Source organism: Gavia stellata, chromosome 7, assembly GCF_030936135.1.
Source record: "Gavia stellata isolate bGavSte3 chromosome 7, bGavSte3.hap2, whole genome shotgun sequence".
Classification (NCBI taxonomy): domain Eukaryota; kingdom Metazoa; phylum Chordata; class Aves; order Gaviiformes; family Gaviidae; genus Gavia; species Gavia stellata.
The window spans coordinates 31,303,110-31,327,568 of NC_082600.1; the positions used below are offsets into that span (position 1 = coordinate 31,303,110).

General features: G+C 35.2%; 1 protein-coding gene across 1 annotated transcript in view; it reads left to right on the forward strand.

Moving 5' to 3' along the window:
- HEATR5A (HEAT repeat containing 5A) overlaps positions 1–24,459 on the forward strand; it is a 57,082-nt gene that overhangs the window by 14,994 nt on the left and 17,629 nt on the right. The window contains exons 9-23 of the mRNA XM_059819991.1: positions 889–1,044; positions 1,446–1,696; positions 4,880–4,991; positions 5,884–6,036; positions 7,343–7,442; positions 8,185–8,294; positions 12,128–12,291; positions 12,409–12,584; positions 14,061–14,166; positions 15,166–15,356; positions 15,812–15,971; positions 17,048–17,237; positions 17,781–17,950; positions 22,935–23,073; positions 24,203–24,382. Coding sequence (XP_059675974.1) covers positions 889–1,044; positions 1,446–1,696; positions 4,880–4,991; positions 5,884–6,036; positions 7,343–7,442; positions 8,185–8,294; positions 12,128–12,291; positions 12,409–12,584; positions 14,061–14,166; positions 15,166–15,356; positions 15,812–15,971; positions 17,048–17,237; positions 17,781–17,950; positions 22,935–23,073; positions 24,203–24,382 — 2,358 coding nt within the window. The remainder of the gene's footprint in view (positions 1–888; positions 1,045–1,445; positions 1,697–4,879; positions 4,992–5,883; positions 6,037–7,342; positions 7,443–8,184; positions 8,295–12,127; positions 12,292–12,408; positions 12,585–14,060; positions 14,167–15,165; positions 15,357–15,811; positions 15,972–17,047; positions 17,238–17,780; positions 17,951–22,934; positions 23,074–24,202; positions 24,383–24,459) is intronic.

Sequence of the window (24,459 nt, forward strand, 5' to 3'; positions counted from 1 at the left end):
ATAATTTTAGCCAATTACAAATGAAATAAAATAATTAATATATGCAGTAATATAATATAGACAGTATTGTAAAATAAGTTAAATTGGCAGTTAATACATGTCTAGCCACATTCTGCCTTCCTGTTCAGAGCAGCTGACACTACCGATGGTTCAAAAAAGAAGCATTTGTTTCTAATTGACAAAATGAGCATTTCTTCTGGAGAAAACAGATCTCTTGCATGATAAAGTCTTGTACATAGCTTCCAAAAAAAGCTGCTGATCTCCCACCATTGTTCTTGTAGGGGAAAAGAAAGAGAATGCTGGGCATAACCAGTTGTCCCCTGCTGTACAGCTCCATACTGTATCCTAGTTAAATATCTAAATGTTAAATGTCTAAACTGGCATAATCATTTGTGTCTCAAAAGATGAATTTTCAAAAAACTCTAGATTTTTCCCTCTCTCTTTATTCCCCACCCCCACCTTCTCCCTCGCTTGGTCTCACACTATTTCACTCTTTCCTTCCTGTTCTTTTTTCCTACTATGTAGTAAAATCTGGCAAGTTATATCAAAGCATGACCTCTTCCAAGCCACTTTCAGTGAGGCTGAGAATAGCATGCTTCTTACTAGCCACTGTTCCCCATCACTTAAAGATAAGCAATTTGATAGTTTCCATTTTGTCTACCCTCCTGTCCTCACAGACATGACTACATTATCCATTTGAGTAATAGAAGTGTATTTGTCTCAGTGAAGGTAAACCTTTATGAAAACGGTTTGGTCAATAATAAAAATGGTAATGATAAAAGCTCATTTGGTAATATAAACAACTTATCATAGCAAAACCCTTTTTTCAATCTGTCTGTTTCATTTTGGTAATGATTTCATGGGGATCTTCCTGTATTGTGCTATCAGATGCTGCAATGAGTGACAGTAACTTGGAAACAAGAATTAATACAGCAGATGTAACAGCAAGTCAGCATGTGCTTGTGTGTGCACTTCAGGAACTCGGAAGTCTCATCCATGGCTTAGGAACTACAGCAGCACCATTACTGCAAGACTCCAGTACAGGTACAAGTCCTGAATTATTTTGTGAACCAGAGTATAAAATATATTCCTTTGTTCACTGTGATGTTAATTCTTCCAAATTTGTTGGGATCCTTTTTCTGGCATTGACGATAGCAACCTTTCTTCTGGCATGCAGTCTCCTCACCTTACAGATATTTTCTATGCGTGTTGGTGAATAACTGCATAATATGTTAGGTTTTCTCCATATTATTACTTTTCATTTAAGGTAGCTTTTTTTAAAAGCATTGAAGTATTGAAATTTGATAAGAAATATTCCCCAATAAAAATCAATGGTACTTTTTAAAAAGAAGTACAGAAACCGGATAGTGGTATGTTCACCAAGTCCTCTGTATACATTTTTGCTTGCCTATTTCTAAAGTGTGTTTATGCATTTTATTTTTCAGGAGTTCTGGAAGGAGTAATTTCTGTCATTCTTCATCCCAGCATTTCAGTTAGACTAACAGCAGCTTGGTGCTTACGCTGTATTGCAGTAGCATTGCCCTCCTATGTGTCACTACTGTTGGATCGTTGCATTGAACGTCTTAGCGCATTGAAATCCTCCCCAGAAGCAGTAACTGGCTACAGTTTTGCTGTTGCTGCTTTGCTGGGTGCAGTAAAACACTGTCCTTTAGGAATTCCACATGGAAAAGGGAAGGTATGGTCTGAATGCTTTACTTACATGCAGTTCTTTGATGTTTTTGCAGTAGTATTTGCATGTATTCTTTATGATATGATCACATAACTCAGTATGCTGATGAGATTTTTCCTTAAGAAGGGGATTTTGAAGCATACCATAACTTAAATAAGCAAGTGTTTTTCTCACATGTGTCAGGATTGTGAATTTCTCAGGAAATGACACTAATGACTTCATTAACCACACATACTGCTACCTTTTTCTAATGGAGAAGTTTGTTTGTTGTTTTGGGACAGAGGTCAATTCTGTGGAGCTGTAAGGACTTAAATCGAACAGTCATAAGAAAAGGTTTACTTGGAAAAAACATTTCTTGAATAGAGTTACGTTTTTCAGAATTTCAAACTAAATTCTTTACAGCAAGATCAAACCTTCTGCAATTCTGGCCCAGTTTGACATTGGCTTAAATTAGAAAGCTGGCATTTCAGCAGTGTTAATAGTGAGAAAAGGCTAGTTTGGAGTACATACAGACTTTGTGTCAGACTTTGCCACAGGAAAAGATCTTTCATTTATAAAAAAATATTTAGAAGTATACATACAGATCTATTGCATGCTGTGAAGTTAGAAATAAATTTCCTGAAAGAAACTTGTTCAACCACAGATTAAGCCAAATTAATATTTCCAAGGCACATCAATGACTCTCCAGTGTAGTCAGTGCTTACACCAATAACAACAATTATGTATTATCTTGAAAATCTTTGGTCAAGTCCAACAAAATATTTAATCAAGTCCAACAGATACACGCTTTCATTTTGTTTTACAGAATTTAACAGAAACCAATTTCTTGATTAACATAGTCTAAGATGCTTGTACCAATCTCTCCACAAGCGCAGATAGGATACTGTGTTCTGAAGTTTTAGGGATATGCAGATGTAGAAATACAGACCGGGAGAAGAAGCTGTTTCTATCTTAATAAGAACTTTATCCATGGAGTTACAGTTGGAAAACCACGGTGTAACACAAATATCAGCAGTACATGGTAATTCTCTGCATGATGTAGAAACTTACATTCTCAGTTCTGAAAATACCTGTTTCGGAGCCAGTGGACAATAAAGAAGTGGCACATTTTGACACAAGGATTGTGGGTTTCTTCTTGTTATTACACCACTGTAAGATGAAAGGAATGCTTTAGTACCTCGGGAACAATGTCCCTTGCAGTGATTGCAGCCCACCCTTTCCACGTTGAGTACTAACAGTTCCACGCCACTCCTTAACAGACATTGCTAGCTACAGTCCTCAACATTCAAAGTCCCAACTGCTGATGAAACAATTTACAATTGAAAAAACAAAAAAAAAGCCTGTTTTTCTTTTCTTTTAAAAACTTTTCCTCATGATTACTGAAAGACCATGGGGAGAGAACAAAATTAATATCGTTTGCCCAGTTATCTATATAAGAAGTGCTATTCAAATACCATACACCTAAGCAGAGCTAAAGTTTCTATTTAACATCTATATAAGAAGTGCTATTCAAATACCATACACCTAAGCAGAGCTAAAGTTTCTATTTAACAGAGAAACATAATTCTTAATAAAGATTTCTTTTAGAGGAATAGAATAGGATGAAATAGGGCCAGGAGGAGGTATGGGAGGGCATGGAAAAGTGTGAGAGAAACACTGAATTCTGTGCTAAGCCGACAGGAGGGAGAACAGAGGAGATGACAAAAGCCCTTTTCCATTCTCTCCTAGGAACACTGCCAGATTCCAGACTAGCTCCTCTTCGGAGGAGCTGAAAGAGACCAGTGTTAAACAGAGCAGTTTTGAAAAGGAAATATTAAATGTAGACAGTAGCGACCTGGATAGAGGCTGTTTTATATTAATGCATTTTCCTTTGAGAGAGCAGTTAAAGTTGCAGGTGGAACCTCTTCAAGAAAACAAAATAATTAGTGGATTTGTATATATTTAGCATTCTGTACTAGGGCTTATACTTCAGTTCAAAAAAATCCTTCAAAAATAAGACTTTTCCCCTAGTACATAGAGAGAAAAATTGTCAGAAATCATTAAATTAAATCCTTTCTAGGATGTTTGTTTTACAGGTCATTTAAGTATACTAAGCTGTTAGTGATTTTTAGTAGTATAATTTAACAAGGGTACTGTTTTAATTATAGAATCAAATGTTTTAATTCTGTCAGGAATCTATAAAAATAAATTGCTTCATTTGCAACCCTGATAGCATTCTGGAATTGGGGAAACTAATATTTTCAGACTGTTAATATTTCATGAAGTTTTGGAAGTATACAAATTTTGAAATTCATGAAGCAAACTTTCATGTGCAAACTTTCATGATGTTTTATAAGTGTGCAAATAAATTTTAGAAGGATGTTGTCTATATTGAACCTTTTAATGTTATTATTGATAATGACACTTCTTACTTGTAATACTAATTTATAAGCAGTTTTTTTTTGTGACTAGACATAATGCAAGATGTAAGAAATACCTTTTGGCATACGTGAAACATAATTGAAGCAAACCACTTGCAGAATACTTTCAGCATTTGTAGCCATACTGTGGTAATTGTCCATGGACACAGCATGTGTTCCTCCATGTAAATTCTAGGTAGCTTGGTAACGAGCGCAGATTGTCACCTTGTATTTAGCACGTAATAGTAGGCATGTACAATTATTGCAGAGAAGCTAAGATAGGACTAACTCGAACTATACTATTCTAACTTGTTTGTTTAGTCATGCCATTTGTTGATTTAAAAACTGTCAGAGAGAATGATAGGCCTTATTCTAAAACAAGGATAAAAAGATCATTACCCCTCTTGCCACTTCTTCTGAGCTCAAATTTGTAGGTTTCATGCTATCCTTTTTCCACATAGTGACATAAATAGAATATCAGAACACTTCTATCCTTGCAATGCATATTCCTATGAGAATTATCAGCTGTCATTTTACTGCTGATAAAAGAAGGGGGACAAAGCAAAGTAACTTACCTAGTACTCCACGGAACTGCTGAAGCCATCCCAGACTAGTACTGAAGTCAGTCATTGCAACTTCATGAGCCTAAGTTTATTGCCATAGTGTGAGAGGAAGATGGCATTCTATTTGGGGACAGTGAAACAGGATTAAGTATCACAGCAAATAGTATTGAAAAAACATTTGGTAGTACTAAGATGCTGAAGCTCTGTTTTTCTCTTCAACTTTGAAGGTAATCATGACAGTAGCAGAGGATTTGTTGTGTTCTGCTTCTCAAAACAGTCGCATCTCACTGCAGCGAACCCAGGCTGGATGGCTGTTGATAGCTGCCCTCATGACGTTAGGTAGTAGCTTTCTACAATTTTTCTTAAACTACATTAAGCTGTTCTGTCTCTGACTTCAGTTCTTTTGATGTTTCATTTAATTTACTACTGCAAAATAATTCTGAAATACCAAATGTTAATTGGAATCTTTAGAAAAACTCTCCAAAATAAAAATGTCATTTATTTCAAATTTACTATTATTTCATTGGGAGCAATGTCTGAAAAACAGTGACTGGGTGGGACTGCTATTAATTAAATGTAGAAGATAAATATCAAAGTCAATCTAACCAAATGTCTTTGTGGTCGTGAAGAATTACACTGATATTTTTTAACATCCATCCCAGCACAAAATGAGCTAATCATTTGTATTTCCCTCTTGTCAGGCATTTGAAATCTTACAGAACTTTCTGATATTTATTAGTGGTCAGATTATTGACTGTGATCACTAAATTACTAATAAAGAATGTATTTTATCTGGTTTATTCATATTTTTAAGGCACCTTTCATGTTTTCAGCTATTACTTCTGCCCAACAGCTCCCAGTTTTTTCTTAGATTAGGGAAAACAGACCTTGTGCATTAACCTATAACAACTGTTTGCTTTTCTGAACATCACTATTGCTTATTACATCTCTTTTTTTATGCTGGTGATACACAGGGTCTGTACTTACTAAAACAGAGATTATAGTTGGCTTGGTGGCATACTAGTGAATGTGTCAGTGGGTATGTAGTTATGTATGAAAATGGAGTACCAAGACAATAAACATTTGAGAAACTATGTATGAGAAGGCTGAGAAAGTAGCATAAAGTTTTGTTCACAGCTGTAAAGATTTTGTAAACATAGAAAAAAGAAACAAAGAGAAAATTTGATTTTATTAATCCTTACATTGGCATGACAACTGTCGACATTTACAGGTCCTGCAGTTGTCCAACACCATCTGCCACGAATGCTGTTACTGTGGAAGTGCATGTTTCCATCATCTCCTAAAGACCTAGAAACAGAGAAGACACGAGGAGATTCATTTACCTGGCAAGTAATGCTGGAAGGTCGTGCTGGTGCCCTCTGTGGTAAGTGGGATTTACTGTGTCTTTCTCTCCACATTTATAGTTGGGCTGTTTGTTTATTTTTCCTTCTGAAAGAACAACAATACTTCATATTGATTTTTTTTCACTGGATGGTAAAGGATGTATTCACTTCCTAACATAAATGCTTGTGTATATATATATTTACCTCTCTCTATATATATATGTGTGTGTGTGTGTTTCATTTTTGTAAAAAAAAAAAAACCCAAGAGGCCTTCTAATCAGTTGATTTCCAAGCAGTAAATGATATCAGGAAGGTTGTGTTTCTTCTCTTGTTTAACATACATATCACAGTAATGAATGAAGACCCAAACCAGGTTATGTTCTGTTATTTATACAGTCTCTTGTATTTGGTAAATAGCAGTTCTGTTTCCTAATAGGTAACTTCCTGTAAGCAAAATAGAATTGGTGAGTCAGTCAAACACATTTGTGAGAGTGGGAAGACTCAGGTAAAAATTACAGGAAGGAAGTTGCAATTCTCAGCCAGTAAAGAGTACTATGTATTTGGCTGCTGTCTGGGAGGTTGCAATTTTTCATCATGAAATATTGTGAATTTGGGTTATCGTCAAATAATGTGTTTCAGTCATGTATTCTAGAGTACCAAAGGGTCCTTTGCATTGCAGAAATGTGAACCCTAGTATAGTGATCACCCTTCTCTCTCACTATTAAAATCTATTGGAAAGTGTGGAATTCAATAGTAATGTCATTTTAGAAGTAACCTAAACAATTAACCTGTAATTATTTTTTTTTTTTCTTTTGGAAATAGGTCTTTAATACTGTATATTCTCTAGGTGCTTTTTGAAAATTAAACTCAAGTTTAATGAAATGAAAAACACTTGTGTACATATAAGTTGTTTCTTAAAGTGCGGTAATTAAGCTAAATTTAAATCAAACTAACCAAGTAAGCAGTAGGTCATCCGATCATCATCCTTCTCCCATTTTTTTTCTTTTTTTTATTATTATCATGGAATTATCATGAAGTTGAGTTATATCCCATAACTCAATTCCTAACAAAAAGCAAAAAATGCTTACATTTATATATGCAATTAAAAGTCAGGATATGAACATCCAAGCTGAGACACCAAAACAGTGCATCTGTAAATACGACTTTTTTCATTTGAGATTTTTATCAGTTTCTTAAATTATTTGTCAAAATATTTTTAAAATTTTTTGCATGCTTTCGTCTACTTTTAAATTATTAGTGAGGTAATAATGTGGTTACTTCACTAATGTGATTTTTTTTCTTCTAGATATCTCACACTAAGTAAGTTAAACCCAATTCCTTTTCTAGCTATCAAAAGCTTTGTTTCCTACTGTGCTGGTCTTCTTACGGATGAAGTTGTTCAGAGACTTCTTCCTCCTCTCCCAAGTGCTGTTGATTTATTGACACAGTAAGTGTGTATATAAAACTGTTAAATGAGATTCTGGTTTTGAAAAGCTGCAGAGTAATCTTCTTGTAATTGATGTAGTGCACTTTCTAAAGAACTTTCTTTTCAAGGTACAAAAATGAGAATATAGAATTCAGCTGGAGAGCTGAAGACTTTAGCTGGCATAATACTGTGTCTTGCAGATTCCAGTATCATGTAAAAAAGCTAGGGAAGAAATTATTGCATGGTTTTGTTAAGGTAGTGTTGTTGTTCTGCTTTTTTTAATCAAAACGTACACATTCGTGTTTATGCATGGTCATTTTTTATAAAACAAAAAGTTCAAGAATATGCTTCAACAAAAAGTTTTAGATATGGGCTTTTTCAATTTAGATTCAGAGCTAAGCTGGAAAGGGGTTTATAATTTTTAAGCTTTTGCCTTCAGAATATGTAGTGATTTAATGTATTTGGGCTCTAAACTCTAACTTACAGAGTTATATTAAAAAAAAGTTAATTTTAATAAATATAGGTACTATCAAAGGAAATAGAAAACCTTGTTTCTTTCTCTAGTATTAAATAAAAATGACTGGGAACGAAGAACAGATGTCCTGTCAGAACATGTGAAATAAATGGTTTTGCTTCTACTATTGGTGATATATATAATAGGTATAGATTTTAAAGGTATTCAGTAGAGTGGTACAAATGAAACTGGAGTGTTGCATAATGGTTAAAGTCTTTAACACCTCTGATGCGCTTTTTTTATTTTAAGGCTTTCGTCAATATATAAATCATACGGAAATTCTTTAAAAATACCATCAATGGTTTACAGACATAAACTTTATGAATTACTAGCAGTATTGCCTCCAAAGACCTATGAAGGTACGTATTTCCTTAAAAAGAGAAATCCGTCAAAAATACCATGGGCTCGTTTTTAAGTTTTTGTTCAACATATATTCAGCTAGCAATAATTAGTTCTATCTTTTCTAATAAACAATTTTTTATTCCCTCTGTTTAAATTTGATGAAATGGTAGTGAAGTCGCTGTGGTTTTGAAAAGCTAGTGTTCATGATACTCTTTTTTTCCCCTCTCCTATTACAAATACAGACTTTTGTCTGTTTTTTAGTTGAAACTTGAAGGTAGACAACCTTGCAATTTTAAACTATTTTTTGACAGTTGTAAAGAGAAGTACAGGGTATTTCACCAGGACAGAGAGAATATGGGCCAGCCAGGCACTGAACTGGCTGTGTCCTCTGTATCATGGAGGGAATCCTTACTCAAATAATCTGCTCCATCTAGTGGTAACTACGAAGTGAATCTTCATAAAGACAAATCCCTGACCTTTGCCTTAAAGCTGTTGTCTCATTAGAAGTCTGTATATACCACTTGAAGCATAGTGTGTAATATTCATTTGTGACTTGGGATTAGAAGACTGAAAATGACACCTCCATCCCTTAGAGCACGTTATTTATTTTGTTCTTTTATTACAGGGGCAATGTTTTATAGAATATGAATATTTGGGTGTGGGTGGTTTGGCAGTTTGTTGGTGTGTTTGGGTTTTTTGCATATGGTCTAACTTTATTGAAAAATATACAGTGTTTTATAGTGTAAGCTGCAAAACCTGACTCTTGTGAGGGAGCATCCTAGCTGAGGATGCTGCATTCTAGAACCAATAAATAAATAAAAAAAGCTTAAAAGTTTTGTTATAAATAAGTGGTCACGATGCTGAAAGCTTTGTAAATAGCCTTGGAATCAAAACAGTAATTTGACAGATGTAGTCTCAGAGTTGTCCACCCATTTGTAATACAGCAGTATGAGAGTGGGGAAAGAGTGGAAATGCATTTATTGCCAGAGCTTATTTTCAAGAACTGTTATGTTTTAAGATACAAGTATGCATCATTTAAAAACAAACAAACAAAAAAAAATTTTAAGGTAAACAAATACCGTTCTTTCCATATTATTTCCAGTATGACAGCTTCATGCAGAAACTCTATGTCTTTGCCAATAGTAGGATTTTTAAAAATAAATTATTTGGGAAAACAATATGATTATGGAACCGAGGATGCTTTTTTTGATGTCTAATTTTAGTCATTATCATTAGGAAGAATATTGGGAATACTCTTGTGTTGCACAGCCTGGCACATTCTGCATAGCTCAGAGTGACACACTGAATGAGAAGCTTTCACCTGTTCATGGTTTTATTTTTTTTATTTTCGTTTTCTTCAATCCAGGTAGTTAGCCAGAGGCTAGAAACCTGCAAGTTGTTTCTTTTTGAGAAAATTGGTGATGGGGACATACACTAGGAGTTGTAACTCAAGCTTTTAGTATTTGCAAATAATGTGCAAAGCTTGTTTTCCTTTAGCACAAGAGGAACAAAACAAAATACCCAGCAAAATAAACAGTTGAAAACAGATTCTTTATTCATAGCTCCAAGTCTCTTTCTCAATTCAAACATTTAGATTTCTGAGGCCTGAGGTACTGGGACTTGTTTAGGCTCTGCTTGGTCCTTTCTTCCTCTCTTTCTGCCTCTCTGATGTTTCTCTTACTGCTTTCTGTCATCACTAAAAATCAATATCTGCTCAAACAGCAGAATTTTATGAAGGCTTACTGTGAGTGTGCATGAGTAGTAGATGGTTTTTTGCATTATTTTACCAATGACAGATATGAGAAGAGTGTATTAGGTTAACTTGAACATCAGTGAAATACATTTTAGTTGCTATCTTCCATCATGCGTGAACAGTTAAGACTTTGCAATTTAGCTGATCCAGAGTGTGGGATTAAGCTGGGAAAAGCTGGTTCTGTTTCTTAGATGATGATTCATATTCGTGATCATTTTCATGTGTCATTAGTTTTGGATTATAATGTGCTTATGTTTTTGAGGCTAAAACACTTATTTCCTATTAATTGATATAAAAAATTTAATAATTATAATGTCCAATTTTAGAATTTCACACAAATAATTTCAATAGTTTGAATTTTGATTATTAGATTTGTTGGTGTTTTCTGTGATCTGAAATTAATGTGTTTTGTCAGTCAACTCATTAGGGTTCTTTTCATTGTTCAGCTTTTTGTGCTTGTTATGTTCCACTGTCTAAACCATAAAATTGAATACAAGCATTCACTTCTCTTCTTAATAGGATGAGATTAATAGCTAGAACACTGGAATTTTGAACTGCTCAAAATTTTGAACTGCTTTACATTGGAACAATATTATTTGACATGTTGACAGTGGCCAAGTGTCCGGGACTCAAATAAATGTCAATTTGGTTAAAAATTGTGGAGTATCTCCACTAAATTTTATTTGAAAAGCTGTTTGCATAGAAAGGGGATTTTTAATTTTTTTTTTGTGATCTCTAATAATTAATGAAAGAGCAGTTTCTCGTTGTTTTTAATTATTGTGGTTTTTATAAAGGCTCAATTTCTGTCCTTTCACACACTATCTGTGTATCTTGGAATATATTTGATAGTGCTAACCTTTTGCGTTTAGATTTGAGTTACGCATTTTGGGAAAAATGTCATGCTTGCTAGTTAGTCAGGGAGGCAGGCAAAGCAACAGATGCCTGCAGGGGAGAGAGGCTGATGGGGACAGGAGTTTGGGGGGTAGCGGGGAGGAAGTCAGCTTTCTCGGAATGGATTCAAGATTCAGGAAGGGTAAAATAGCTGATTGCAGCTACCAGCTCCAACTATACAAATGGTTATGCTTGTGCTCATGAGGTGCTGGCAACTGTGTTGTCCCACTTTTTGGCACTTCTGTGTGTTGAAAAATTATAAGCAACTTCAGTGCAAAAGGGTAATTGTGTGATCATCTAAAAACAGAACTGAATGCAAAGAACTGGGTATGTGGCGTTAAGCCCCCTTAATGCTGATATTTCCCAATTCATGAGGACTCGACTTTGCAATCTTAATGCTTTGGAGGTAAATTCTTCTGTAATATTTGCATAAAGAGTGTGTATATTCTTTAAGATAAGTTCTGCAGTGTTTTTCAACACAACTTATCAGATAAGCCAGACCTTTTTCATCACATGTGGTTCAGCACTGGAAATGTTCTCTCACTGCAGGGACTATCTTAATAACCTATAATAGTCTGACTTGAATGCCTAATGTTGTTGTTTATGTATAATGAGCACTCTTGTCTGAAATATTATGTACAAAACTATGTGAAATTTTGAACTACCAGTGGAAATTATCATAATGTAACCAACAGTATATTCCTCATGCTTTGCTTTTTGAGTGCAAACGCCTGAAATAGGGGAGTACATTTTGCAGCTTTTGGTTATTTATCAAACTTATGGATGTTTTAAATTACATCTGCTTGCCAAGTCTAAGTATTCCTGCATGGTTATGTAATACATTCCACAGCATTAATTTTCAGGAAATTTGTAGCAGAAATATGTCTGTGCTTGTAACTGCCTTTTTTCCTCTACTTTAATTGTAAATGTAACTAACCTACTGGATGGCAGTTGTATGGCATTATGCCTTCTGTAAAGGTAAAGGTCTCTTGTTTTTCAGCTTCTAGATTGCTGTATCTGCTTAATTTGCTTATCTTAGGTAGTGTTCTGTTGTTTCCCCTGTAGCAAGAGTGTTCTCCAATTAACTATTTGAAGACTTAAGAAGACTCTTAGATGGATGTTGCTATTTCAGTATAAATATCTTGCTCCAAAGTTGCTTGTGGCAAGTAATTAACCAAAAATTTTGAATATTTTCTTAATTTAAAGGAAACTTCTGTGCTGTTCTAAAAGAGTTAGTGGCTGACTTGACTGTCCCAGATAGCCAGATCGATGCCTCTACATTCTTGCTTCCATCCCTTTGTCATGAGAGTGATCTCCTTTTACTTGGTCCCTTACTGCAGGAGACTGACCACCGATTTATTGAAGAGCAGGTACTTTTTGATCTAGTATAATGATCATATTATATTTTCATACAGTTCTAGTTATTTGGGTCAGTGCTGGTTTTGACTTGGTCAAAAATATGGTTATCACTTTTTTCTTTCTTACAGCTCCTTTTAGGTAACAGCATAGCTGGTGGCAGCCTGGAGTGTGACCCTTACTCAATTTATGAGAAAGTTGCAAAAGGTGATTCAGTACCTAAACCACTACCTCCTGCATTGTCTGTTATCAGTGCAGCAACTCGTCTTTTTGGAGTTATGTTTTCCCATGTAGCAGAATCTCACAGGTAAAGTAATGACTGTAATTGTTGGGGAATTTGGGAGGTGCTAAAAGGTGGTCGCAGCATTTGAGATTGAACACAGAAGAAAACAATTTTGGAAAAATAATGAATTGTATTAAGTGGATTCTGTAAACCATCTGAATAATATAATTCAGACTAACAAATTATTAGACTTTCTGTTTAAAGTTACAATGAAAAGACACATCCAGTAAGAGGTTACTGTCATTATAATAAATTCTGTTAGCTAAGAAAAATAATGTTTTGTTTTGATAGCCAGATCAAAATAGAAGTTATTTTAAGAGATATTACACAATTATTATAGTGCTTAATACATAATTAGTAAATGCCTTAGAACCGAAGAGGGACAAAAGGGGTAGGAAGCTGCAGTAAAATTTAAACCTTATCCTGCCTCATTCTTTATAAAAAGTGGATGGGAAGAAACAAGAGTGTATGTCTTAACTCAGTTCTGTCAAGGTACAAGAATGTTTGAAAGGGATCACAGACTTCTCTTGGGTTTTTTTTGTGTGTGCGTGTGTATCTTCCTTCTGCACACATGGCATTTTGGTTTGTTTTACATTTATAAGCACACCAATTGCTGAGGCATGAAATTCCTCAAGGTTTTTGCATGCTATCGGTTATTCTGTGTGCTGCTGGTAATTTTCTTGAATGCAGCATTAGAGCAAATCAATTCTTTTTAAATTAAACAGCTATGTATTTTCAAAGCCAACTGTAGTTGGAACTCAGATCGTGGTCATTATAGGTGCTGATGGTTTTGTAATTTTCTGTAAGGGACTAGTGCTTAGCATGTGAGTCCTGACTCTTGGATGTCTTCACTGCTTAGAACGCTTGGGATTTACTGTAATCCCAAGGCAGCTGTTTGTATATGAGCATACCTGCCAATAAAATTGCCACATGCTTTATGATACGTTCTTCTGACTTGCATTTCTTTCCTTATTCTGTCTTCACTGACTGCTTTTTTTTTCTGGCGGTTTTTTTTTTCTGTTTGTCTGGTCTTTTTGCCCCTACTGTCACCAGGTTGATGGTTGGTTTTCCTCACCTGTTTCTCAAGACCTGAACCAATTGTTGCAGATAACTGTGCTTTCCTTTTCTTTTTCTTTTCCCTCCTCCTTTCTCAATTGTAAGCCAGAAGGCATCATTCCCATACACAGTTTTTTTTAATAACATCTGTCTTATGTTACTTAGATATAAGTGATTATCTGTGAATATATATGTTATAAGGAAACAAAGGCAAAAGGTTCATGTTCATAGAGTAATTACCTATCTAATAGGGAATGCAAAATTTTTTTGTAGTAGGCAGGTATGCCAGTTGAAGGACAATGCTCAGGAGTTAGGGTAATAGATTTGTTCCACCTCTGTTTCTATAATATGTAGGCTTTGTAATGTGTTCTAAAATAAAATAAAAAAGCTTGATTTGTTTCCTTATTTTTTAATTCTGTGGTTTCTTTTCTGTTTTTGTTTAAGGCTCCAGGTGTTAGAACAGTTGTTGAATTCCATAAAGCAAACAAAAGGATCACGGCAACAAATAGTACAACTAAATGTTTTGTCAGCCTTTTCTACTTCCTTAAAGGTAAATCTCCTCTTTCTCCTTTGTTTCTCTCCTTTGTTTCTCTCCTTTGTTTCTCTCCTTTGTTTCTCTCCTTTGTTTCTCCCTCTCTGTGTTACTAAAACATGGCATCTGTTGGTTCAAATGTATCTACACAGAAGTTCTTATTTTGATTAACAGTCAAGGTGAAGACCAGTCCTGTTTTCTGTGATAATATATTTTTTGTGATGTCACACTTTTCTTGAGTGCTGAAGAATCACAGTTTAATTTTTCCCTTTTTTAATGTTAAAGGGTTAGGGAAACCCATTCTAGTACACTGTAGAGTACTATCATCCATACTAGTGTCATTCAAATAGGAGAGAGGTGGAAAAATTCTGTTTGTATAATTTCTGTTTTTATCACTGTCTCTTTCATATTTCTTACTGTATAAATAAAAAAGTAATGATTGGTAAAATAATCTCTTAACTATCTGCCATTTGTTGTTTTTCCCTGATGCTTTATTTGTATTTTCCTCTGCTCATGTGCAGTTTTCATTCTTCCCTTCTTAGGCTTTCTTCAAACTAAGGCAAAATATTTTCAGACTAGGCAAGACCTTTATTGTACAATATTTGTATTTGGGGCATATTTAATAGGCAATCCAGATAACTGCTGTAGCTTTTGCTCATACTCTTTTTGGACTGGGATTTGTCTTTGCATCACTGCTCTGTTTTCACTGGTTTTCTTCTTGATATTATTTCCTGAATTTTATACTAGTGTGTTGGTTTATTGTGTTCTACTGCAATCTATCCAGTATTTCTTAAAATCAGAATGTTGATATTATAATGTTGTGCTATGATGTACACTTACCTGGAGTTAGACTTCTAACTCACAAAACAGCAAATAAAAACAGAGGAATTCCTCAGATAAAAGTGGAAGAAAATCAAGTTCCTTCTGCAGGTCTTGTAATTTTTGCATGACTGACAGAAAAATGCATTCTGATTTACTATACTGTCTTGCTGTTCAATATATTCAATATATTTTTAGCACTTGGCTAACTGCAAGGGAAGTTTAGGTCGAGAAGAAGTTAGAAGGTCTGCCCTGACATTGGTAATGGGTGCCTTGGAAAGCAATAATCCACTCCTAAGATGTGCTGCTGCAGAGTGTTTGGCCAGATTGGCACAGGTGGTTTCTGACAGTGCCTTCACTGCTGGATTAGCACAAGTCAGTTTTGACAAGTAAGTTCAAAAGAAGTGTGGTAAGTTACTGGTTGAGTTTATAAAAATGTTTGAGAAATCTACCTGGCCCCTATTATGATAATAATTTTTAAAAGCTGGATTCCTTCATGAATTTGATGTCACTTCAGAAATTAACAGGAAAAAGTGCTGCCTGATATCTGCATGTATTTCTTAGTTTTGCTGATATTTAAGAAGATTGGCTAAGTAAGCATGTAGATTTTCAAATATATTAAATTGGCTGCTGATCTAGCAACATCATTTAAGTGTATCTGAAATATTTTTGGTACTTCCTTCAGGTAAGAGATGAAAAATGAACTTAAAATTTTGGCAATATAGCAATGTCTAATAATATATTTTGCTGATTATATACTATAAATTACATTTGTAGATGTGCTTATTACATAGTATCAATCTTGGTGATTGCACTAACAGCTTTCTTTCCTTATGATTAATAGGCTAAAATCTGCTAGGGATGTGGTATCAAGAACAGGTCATTCTTTGGCTCTGGGATGTCTGTATAGGTACCTAGGAGGAATAGGTTCTACTCAGCACCTAAATGCATGTGTTGGAATCCTTTATACTTTATCTCAGGACAGTACTTCTCCTGATGTACAGGTACTTGTCACTTATCTAAAAATGTTATGTTACAAATTAACTGATTTGTATTCTAAAGCATAAGTTTTTTTTGTTGTAAGGATAACACTTCAGAACCTCTTAGACGTACCTCACAGGTGATGGCTGGAGCGCAAAGGCAATGAAAACCATAGCCCCTGCTTGAAATCCACCTTCCAAGCAAGAATTGTCATGAGATATGGGAGGTTCTTATTTAATGATCAATAAGGCTGATAAGGCTGGTTTCAAAAACAATATCTGATGTTTTACGAATTGATTAATTTCACATTCACCTATACCTGGACCTTGACTAGAAACCTAGTACCTAGGTTTTTTTGTTCGTGTCAGTTTTTGTTCTCTGCTATGATGTTTACTTCACAGCATTTTTTGTTGAAGGGTTATGTATTAAGTAACAGGGATTTGTAGCCTGAATGCTGTAGAACTTGGTCAATATACTTCCTTGAGTAAGGCAAGATGTTTTGAAGAGTAATTAAAATTATTTCTCTGTGGCTAAAACTGTTCTCTATCAGAATAGCTTTAAGAGACATTGAGTGTATTCCATGTGATTGTCTAAATCTCAGTTAAAGAATTTTTTAAAGCTTTATCTACAATATCTTTACACAGAGAAGAACTGTATGTTGACATGAAACAGATGTGGCTATTGGTGAAAAGTAACTGATACTAAAACAATATGTTGTTTGGGTAACTCTTGTATTTTTTCATAATTCGCTTGTTCTTGCACATGGAACTGTAAGAACTTTGACAAAGAGAAGAATGTATTTGAGGAATAATAATCACTATTAAATTAATTTACTGTTAGATTAATTACTTTTTTTAATTAACAATGACAAATTTAAAATGGTTCTTTCATTGCAAAACATACAGTTCCTTGTAAAATATTCAAAATTGCTTAATAAGCATCAGGTTTCTTTCTATAACCTCTCCATTTGTCCCTTTGGAACAAGCGCAACTTTTATTACACTTAATTACTGAACTTCACTTGAACTATCAAATTTTAAAAAGATCTTATGTTTATTCTATCATATAGGCATTACATGACTGCTTCTCTTATTTTACAGGCATGGGCACTACACTCTCTGTCACTGATAGTAGATTTAGCTGGCCCCTTGTATCATGTGCATGTGGAACCTACCTTATCTCTCGTTCTCATGTTGTTGTTGACTGTGCCTCCTGCTTACGCTGAAGTTCACCAAAGCCTTGGTCGCTGTTTAAATGCACTTGTTACCATGCTGGGCCCTGAGTTGCAAGGTATGCAATATACAACAGTGTCCGCTTTGTTTGATTTAGCAACAAAATTGCTAAACATTGTTTGAATGTGTAATTCAAATTTTATCAACAAGTAAGTACTAAGGTTTTTTTCCTTGTTGTAAGACAGTATTTCACAGGCCATGAGGTTATGCAATCAAGATGACATGATTGCTAGTTTTCCAAAAATAGTGTCTCTTTTTGACATCTTTTCCTTTGTTTGAACTGGTTCTCCAAGCCTTGCCTTGGGCTGAAAATTCTTACATTTAGCATGAAAACAGAAGGTATTCATATTTCAAGAGTTAGGAGCTAGTCTGTGTCTTAGTTATGATGCAGATATACAGAATTTGCATGTAAATCAACTTTTAGATATTGGGACACTGACATTTCTACAGAGCAATGTGTCTGTTACTCATTGATACCAGGGTATAACATCCTTCAAGAGGATGAGAGTTATGGGTGGCTTGGGAAAAAGACATGTTTTGAAAAAAAAAAAGTTGATGTTTTAAAAACAAAAAACAAAAACCTTTTTTCTTCTGAATATAGGCAGCAGTTCGACAGTTTCAGCCTTAAGAACTTCCTGTCTCCTGGGCTGTGCAGTGATGCAGGATAATCCTGACTGCCTTGTTCAGGCTCAAGCCATCTCTTGTCTTCAGCAGCTTCACATGTTTGCTCCTCGACATGTCAACTTGTCTAGCCTTGTAAGCTGTCTATGTGTGAGTATACATTTACTAGTCTGTATCCTTGTATTTTAAAACATGTTGTTCAGAAACACTTAAAAAATGCAGGTGCTTCTTTAACCAGAGAAACTGATCATTATGTAGGGGTGAGGTGTTTCATATTGTCCTACAGGCAAGTATTCTCTATTTTTTCAGTTTTTTCCTCAGTTTCTGCTTCGCCTTTACAAGAAGAGCACATTCTGTAGAAGTCTTGGCCTTCTGAACTGCTTGCAATTGCCTTCTGCTGCTCTTATTAAAGCCAGTTGTCTGGCAGGATATACCATCCATTACAACTTCGTGCTAGGTCTTTACCAACTATTTTATGTTGGCCAGTATTTTTCCTCTGCTGCTTTTTATGTTTTAGGTGAAGGATTGATTAAAAAAAAATAGTGTGTACTAATTACTGAGAATTGTTTTGTTTGGTGGTTTTGGGGTTTTTTTTGTGATGGTGAAAAATTCTATATTTCTCTATTTTGTAATTTCTGTAGCACTGCTGCTTCAGCATACTGACTTCTTGGCAGTCAGTATAAAAATTTCTGATACTTACATAAGTAATAGTCAAACTAGGTCTTTGGAAAAAATAAACAAAACTCTTTTTCAGTCCTATTTGACAAAGAGGTGGCGGGTTTTGTTTGTTTGCTGGGGTTTTGTTTGGTTTTTTTCCCCAAAAGTCTCACTGTCTTTGAATAGCTGGTGTTCCCAAGCACTTAGTTCTATGAAGAAAGCAAAAATGATTTTCTGGTAGTTGTTAGCCTTGGTGGGTTTTCAGGGGCTAGCTAGGTGTTGTTGGGTTTTTTTTTGTTGTTGTTTGGGGTTTATTTTTTTTAACATAAGACCACCTAGTCTCCCTGTAAATGAGAGAGAAACAAAAAAAACCAGACAATGAAGTATGGTGGGTTTTTTTAATCTGTTTTGTCTATCTTAACACAGTTCTTATTCACATCTTCCCCTGGGTAGCACATGTATATCAGTAGTAACCATATGTTGATTTTGTATAAAGTTTAGATTCCTTCCATTTATCTGTATTCATTTTGACTAGAAACATGATTGTGGGAGCCAGGAAAAATTGAAGGAGAAGCTCTCTCAGCCCTATATTGTGTTAGGCATAGATATACTAGTTGCAGAAGAACTGGAACTCATCTGAAGTGTTCTTTCTTTTAACATATACCAGCTACGATTTTCTCTTCTCTGGGTAAAACAGTTTTACATTGATAAAATCACAACAAATCATATAAGACACTCTTGCTCAGAGGATGCATTAGGAATTGGGATCATATTTAAGTCCATGGACAGTCTGCTTCCATGTACAGTATGATCTCTCTAACTAAGAATAAGTACCTACTAATAAAGAGGATGTCCTGATAAAGTCGTCTTGTCTATACGATATTACTGAGTATTGTTTTTACAAATTGTCTCAAAGTACTTCTTACAGTACTTTATGAACTTTATAATAATAATTACTCAATTAAGAAGAAGCATGGCTCATGGCTTGAGTGTGTGTGTTCATGCATCTGTACACACGTGTGTGTTCACCTCTACCCCAGAAATGATCATGAACTTCATGCGGGAGGAGTCGACCAAAGTCAGTGTCCTTACATGGATGAACTTTTCTCATTCTCGTGAGCTTGTTACAGAACTATGGTCAATGTTGCTGATACTGACAATTCAGTAAATGTCAATACGTCTCTCAAGAGTATCATAAACAAAGAATGTTTGAGTGTGTGCTTTGCAGGTCTGTGAGAAGATCATTGCACAAGCAGACTTCTGCATTTGTAAAATTCACCATCCATCCACATAGTTTCCACCCACTAAATCACCATCTCGCTAGGGAAGCAGAATAAACTATTGGACTGGACCTGAAATCTGCTCTTGACTCTGTTGTTGGCTTGCAAGGTGACCCTCAGCAACTCATTCTCCATGAGTTTAAATTTCTGCAAGTGGAGAACAAGGTGGGACTGTCCTCCTTTGCAAGACATTTCGAAGTCTTAAGGGGAAGTAGAGTATAAAAGCTGAGCGCTAGATACTGTGGATATTCACCACCGCATTCTTTATTTAAGGCAGAAAAACAGGAGAGGCAAAGAATCTGTGATCAGATGAGTGATCTTTTCCCCTTTTGTCCATAGGAACACGAATTCTTACTCATAAAATAATGAAAAGAAATGTGCAAAGAATTTTTTTTTTTTTAGTAACATTTGAACCAACTCCCCTCTCCATCCTTTTTCCCCAAGGTTTCCAGAAAATTTCTGTGTCTTTAAACTTGCCTTTTTAAAATTCCGAAATAGACATTTTCTTTTTCTTTCTTTTCTTTTTTAAATGAATGTAGAATTAGGCATGCCAACACAATTGCTGTGAGCAGCTGCAAGCTGCCTCCTCCAGCTGTCCTCCCACGCCCTAGAGCATGAGATGGTTCAGGTCCCCAAAATATTTAGACCGTTCAGTTTGTGACTATGCTAGCACTAACAAAACATGGCTTGGGCAATGAATACGCAGCTTCCCTGGCTCATTTTTTTGTGTGTCGTTTTTTTTTTTTTTTAATTGTGTACATGTCATTATCTAGCTTCCTTTTTTCAGCCTCTGAAAGTATTCCTTGTTTGTCAATTGGATCTTTTTTCACAGGGCTTTGCATCTAACAGTGTAATGCTTATCCTGTCAGTTAAATTCTTGGCTGCAGTGGAATAGAAATCATATGCTTTTAATCATGTCTAACATTAGCTCTAAAGCTAACTTATATGAGCCCAGACTTCTAGAGAGCTTATCTGTGTAAGCTTATGATGTAGTGAACACCAGTTTTCAGCTGCAAGACATTAAAGATACTTTGAAACACAGTAAGTATACAATGTCAATAACTATGCTGCACTGTTGTCTTGGTGCTGTTTAAGTACTAATTTTAGGGGCAGCTGGTTTGCAATTTAAGTGTGTTCAACATTAAATATAAGATAAATGAACTAAGTAAATTAGTTTTGGTATGTTTGAGATAAGATTCTGAATTTTAATATATGCTGTATTTCATGTAATGGTCTCCATGTGTGGTTGCTATCACTGTGATATCTATATTTTGGTTTTGTCATGACTGGTTTGTCATTTGTTTTTGTGCAGGAAATCTTGTTGGATAATTCTGTGTTGGTAGGTTCCTGTGCCTTGTTAATCCTAAACTTTTGCAGTTTGCCGTGGTGTTTTTTATTTCATTTTTTATCTTTTCCTTTTAACCATTTTAATGTAATTTCTTTTAGCATGTCAAGTGACATTTGATTGTCATCCTAACCAGACTGTTCCTAACTTTCTGCAGATGGCAGACATACATTTCATTTATGTGCTTAGCAAGGCAGAATTTTGTTTTTAATGTGTTAAGCAGAAAAGGGAACTGTTTGTTCATTTAAGTTTGTATGTGATGCTTGCATTTTGTATCTCTTATTTAGTCCTGCCCCCTGCTTAGAATGTGGGAGAATGAGAGAGATGAAAAATGTGCATCTTGCATTATTCAGTAGCCTGAATTGGATCCTCTGGTTTTTCCCTATTAAAAATGAGCACGCACTTTATGCATGTCCAACTTCCAGTAGAATGTGTAGCCTGCTTGCATAAATGTTGCATTAAAGGCCTCACTTGTTGTTTTTCAAGTTTCAGCTAAAGTACCTTGCAGACATACGTTTTGAGACAGGTTTCTTTTAGAAAAATTATGCAGAGAGTGTATCTTTGTGTGTATTAAATATGTAATCATTAGTATTGTAGATTGATGTGCATGCATAGAAATTCAGAAGATGAAGCTTAGTTTTGTTAATTTAACAAAGCTGAAATTCTGTATCACTTAGTCTTTTTGTCCTTAAGTTGTTCTTTTTAACTGTACATTAACAAATATGTATTTGTAATTTTGACGAACATGTATAGACCCATTGCTGATAAATAAGGAGCATGACCTTACAGCAAGGTTTCCCTCCAGCAGACACTCAGCTCTGTCTATTTTAAGGATGGTGACAGCTAAGGGTACACAATTGCTTAGTTGTAGAGAATAACTTTTTTGATGATGACCTAAGCTTAATTTAAAAGAAGCTGCATAAATATTGGTGTAGCCATTTTGCCTGGCCATACAGCTGGTTCATTTTATCTTTGGGATCCCCTTCAGAATGTTCTTACAATTGAAAGCAAGCAAATAAAAATCGGAAAGCGCCACTGTAACAAAAAAACTTGAGGCTATGTCTTGGGTTTTTTAAGTGTTTTTCATTATTCCTGTCATAATGAATCTGTTATGATGTATTTTTCAGTATAAAAAACACTGGCTTGATGGTGTTAAAATATGGTGATGCTATAAACTTTTTTGCTAGAAACTGCTCAGGAGAGCTGACTTGTCTCAGTGTGATACATTCACCGGTATATCTCACCCTTCCTCTCACCTTCTCTAAAACGTAATTTAATGTAATCTGAGTATATAATATTTTTTGTGATTAAATTGCAGCAGTGTTCTTTTTGTCCTTTCTTATAAACTTCCTTTCATGCATGGAGTTTGGATTTACTAAAAGCCTGACTGACTGTCTCACCCTTGGTTACATTGGCATTTCTCTAGTTACATCTGGGGATGATTTGAATAATTTTCTCTTCCATTGATTTTTCAAGCCCATTGTATATACCCTGTAGTTCAGCTGTCACTGAAGTTAATGGGGGTCTTTATACTGATACGGATGGGAGTTGGATCTGGCCCCAAACCAGTCTTAGAAGTTACCTTTGGAGAGAAAATGTTAAAAGTACTGATATGTTTAAATCAATTACAGGATTTGCAAAACCTTTCATTTGGGGTTAAAAAAACCAAAACAAACAAACAAGAACAACAAAAAAACCAAACCAAAAAAACCTGAGCGAAATAGCATCAGTTACATGCTTACTGACTTGACCGATTTGTCATAACTGTAATTGTTCAGAAAATACCAGCCTTACTGAGGTATTGCTATAAAGGTTTGTTAGCCATCTCACTGTTCCTTCTTGCATGTTTCAGGTGAATCTCTGTAGCTCATATTTATTATTGAGACGAGCAGTGGTAGCTTGCTTACGTCAACTTGTGCAAAGAGAAGCTGCTGAGGTATCAGAATATGCTGTTGCATTAGTTAAAGAGAGCAGAGAAGATTTTACTCCGGGTAATGTATTGAAGTTTTGAGATCAAAGAGCTTGACACATTGATAGTGAATTTTAAACACACTCTGCTATGAGTATGAAAACGTTGCTACGTTCTTGAAATCTTTAACTCAAAAAGGTTTTCTGCTTCAGTTCTCTATATAGTACCAAATTATGGAAGCATCCAGACGCTTTCTTAGTACTAAAATGAAGATACTATTGCTTTTCATATACTGTAAATAGTAAGGGTCACTAAATGAGAAAATGCAGGTGGAGTTCCAGAGAAACCTAAGCCTATCTAGCCAGTAGCTGTTGCAGTAACTGCTTCATAGTTCTGCATTTTGCATGCATATTCATAATTTTATTTTCCCACATAAACCTCTTAAATTAAAAATCTGTCATTGAGGGAAGGTGTACAAAACCTGTTGAAGAAAGTTTCTGTTGACCTCTTTGGAGAACTAGTTAAGTAATGATCAGCTGGCATCCCTAGAATTTTTAACTTCCTAAAGGTTTGGGGTTTTTGCTAAAAGGCCTGAGAATGATCACTAGTTCATCCTCACATGCCTTCCTTTGAGGAGACGGTGGTAATAAATGATTTCACTTTGGATTTCAATTCAAGCTCATTTGGAAATTTTCCGAAAAGGTAGACTATAGCCATTTTATCAAACTACTGATTTTTAAAATCGGTAATATTGGGCAAATAAAAACTGGTCATATTCTTTTAACAAATTATTTCCATGTGTCTGGTTTTGAGCTTTGTTGGAGAACAACTTTAACTTCCCTTTCAAGTTAAAACATTGTTTTAGTATTACCTTATGAGTCAGTGTGAGGAATCAGATAGCCAAAGATGATTTTTTTCTCAGGAGCTCAGATGCTATGGTGATGGTAACGCTGTGAAATTTAGAGTAGGATTTTTTTTTTTCGTGGGGTAACTTTCTTTCTGTTGTTAGTATGTTTAAGTTCAAAGTTTGTTTTGTATTCAGGTGATTTAGACATGGTATTAAAGCAACTAATACTATTATTTCAAAAGCATTTCTGGGCTAGACACTTGTTCACAATATACTCTGTGTGCAAACTTCAGTGGGGTTTCTGTGGTCATGACTGCAGTTTTGTGATGTACAGCATTCAGCTCACAGACTTTGTTCTTAGCAGATGTTAACATCAGAGAAATAGGCCTGGAGGGGGCATTGCTGGGCTTGCTGGACAAAGAGTTGGATCAAAGATTGTGCCAAGATATCAAAGAGACTCTGACTCATATGCTTACTTCAATGGCAGTTGAAAAGCTCTCTTTTTGGCTGAAGCTTTGCAAAGATGTTCTTGCTGCCTCAGCTGGTAAGTTCCAATACACTGTATTTCAGAAGACAATGAAAATAAGGCTTGCAGCAGTACAGGGAAAGTCACTGAGGGAA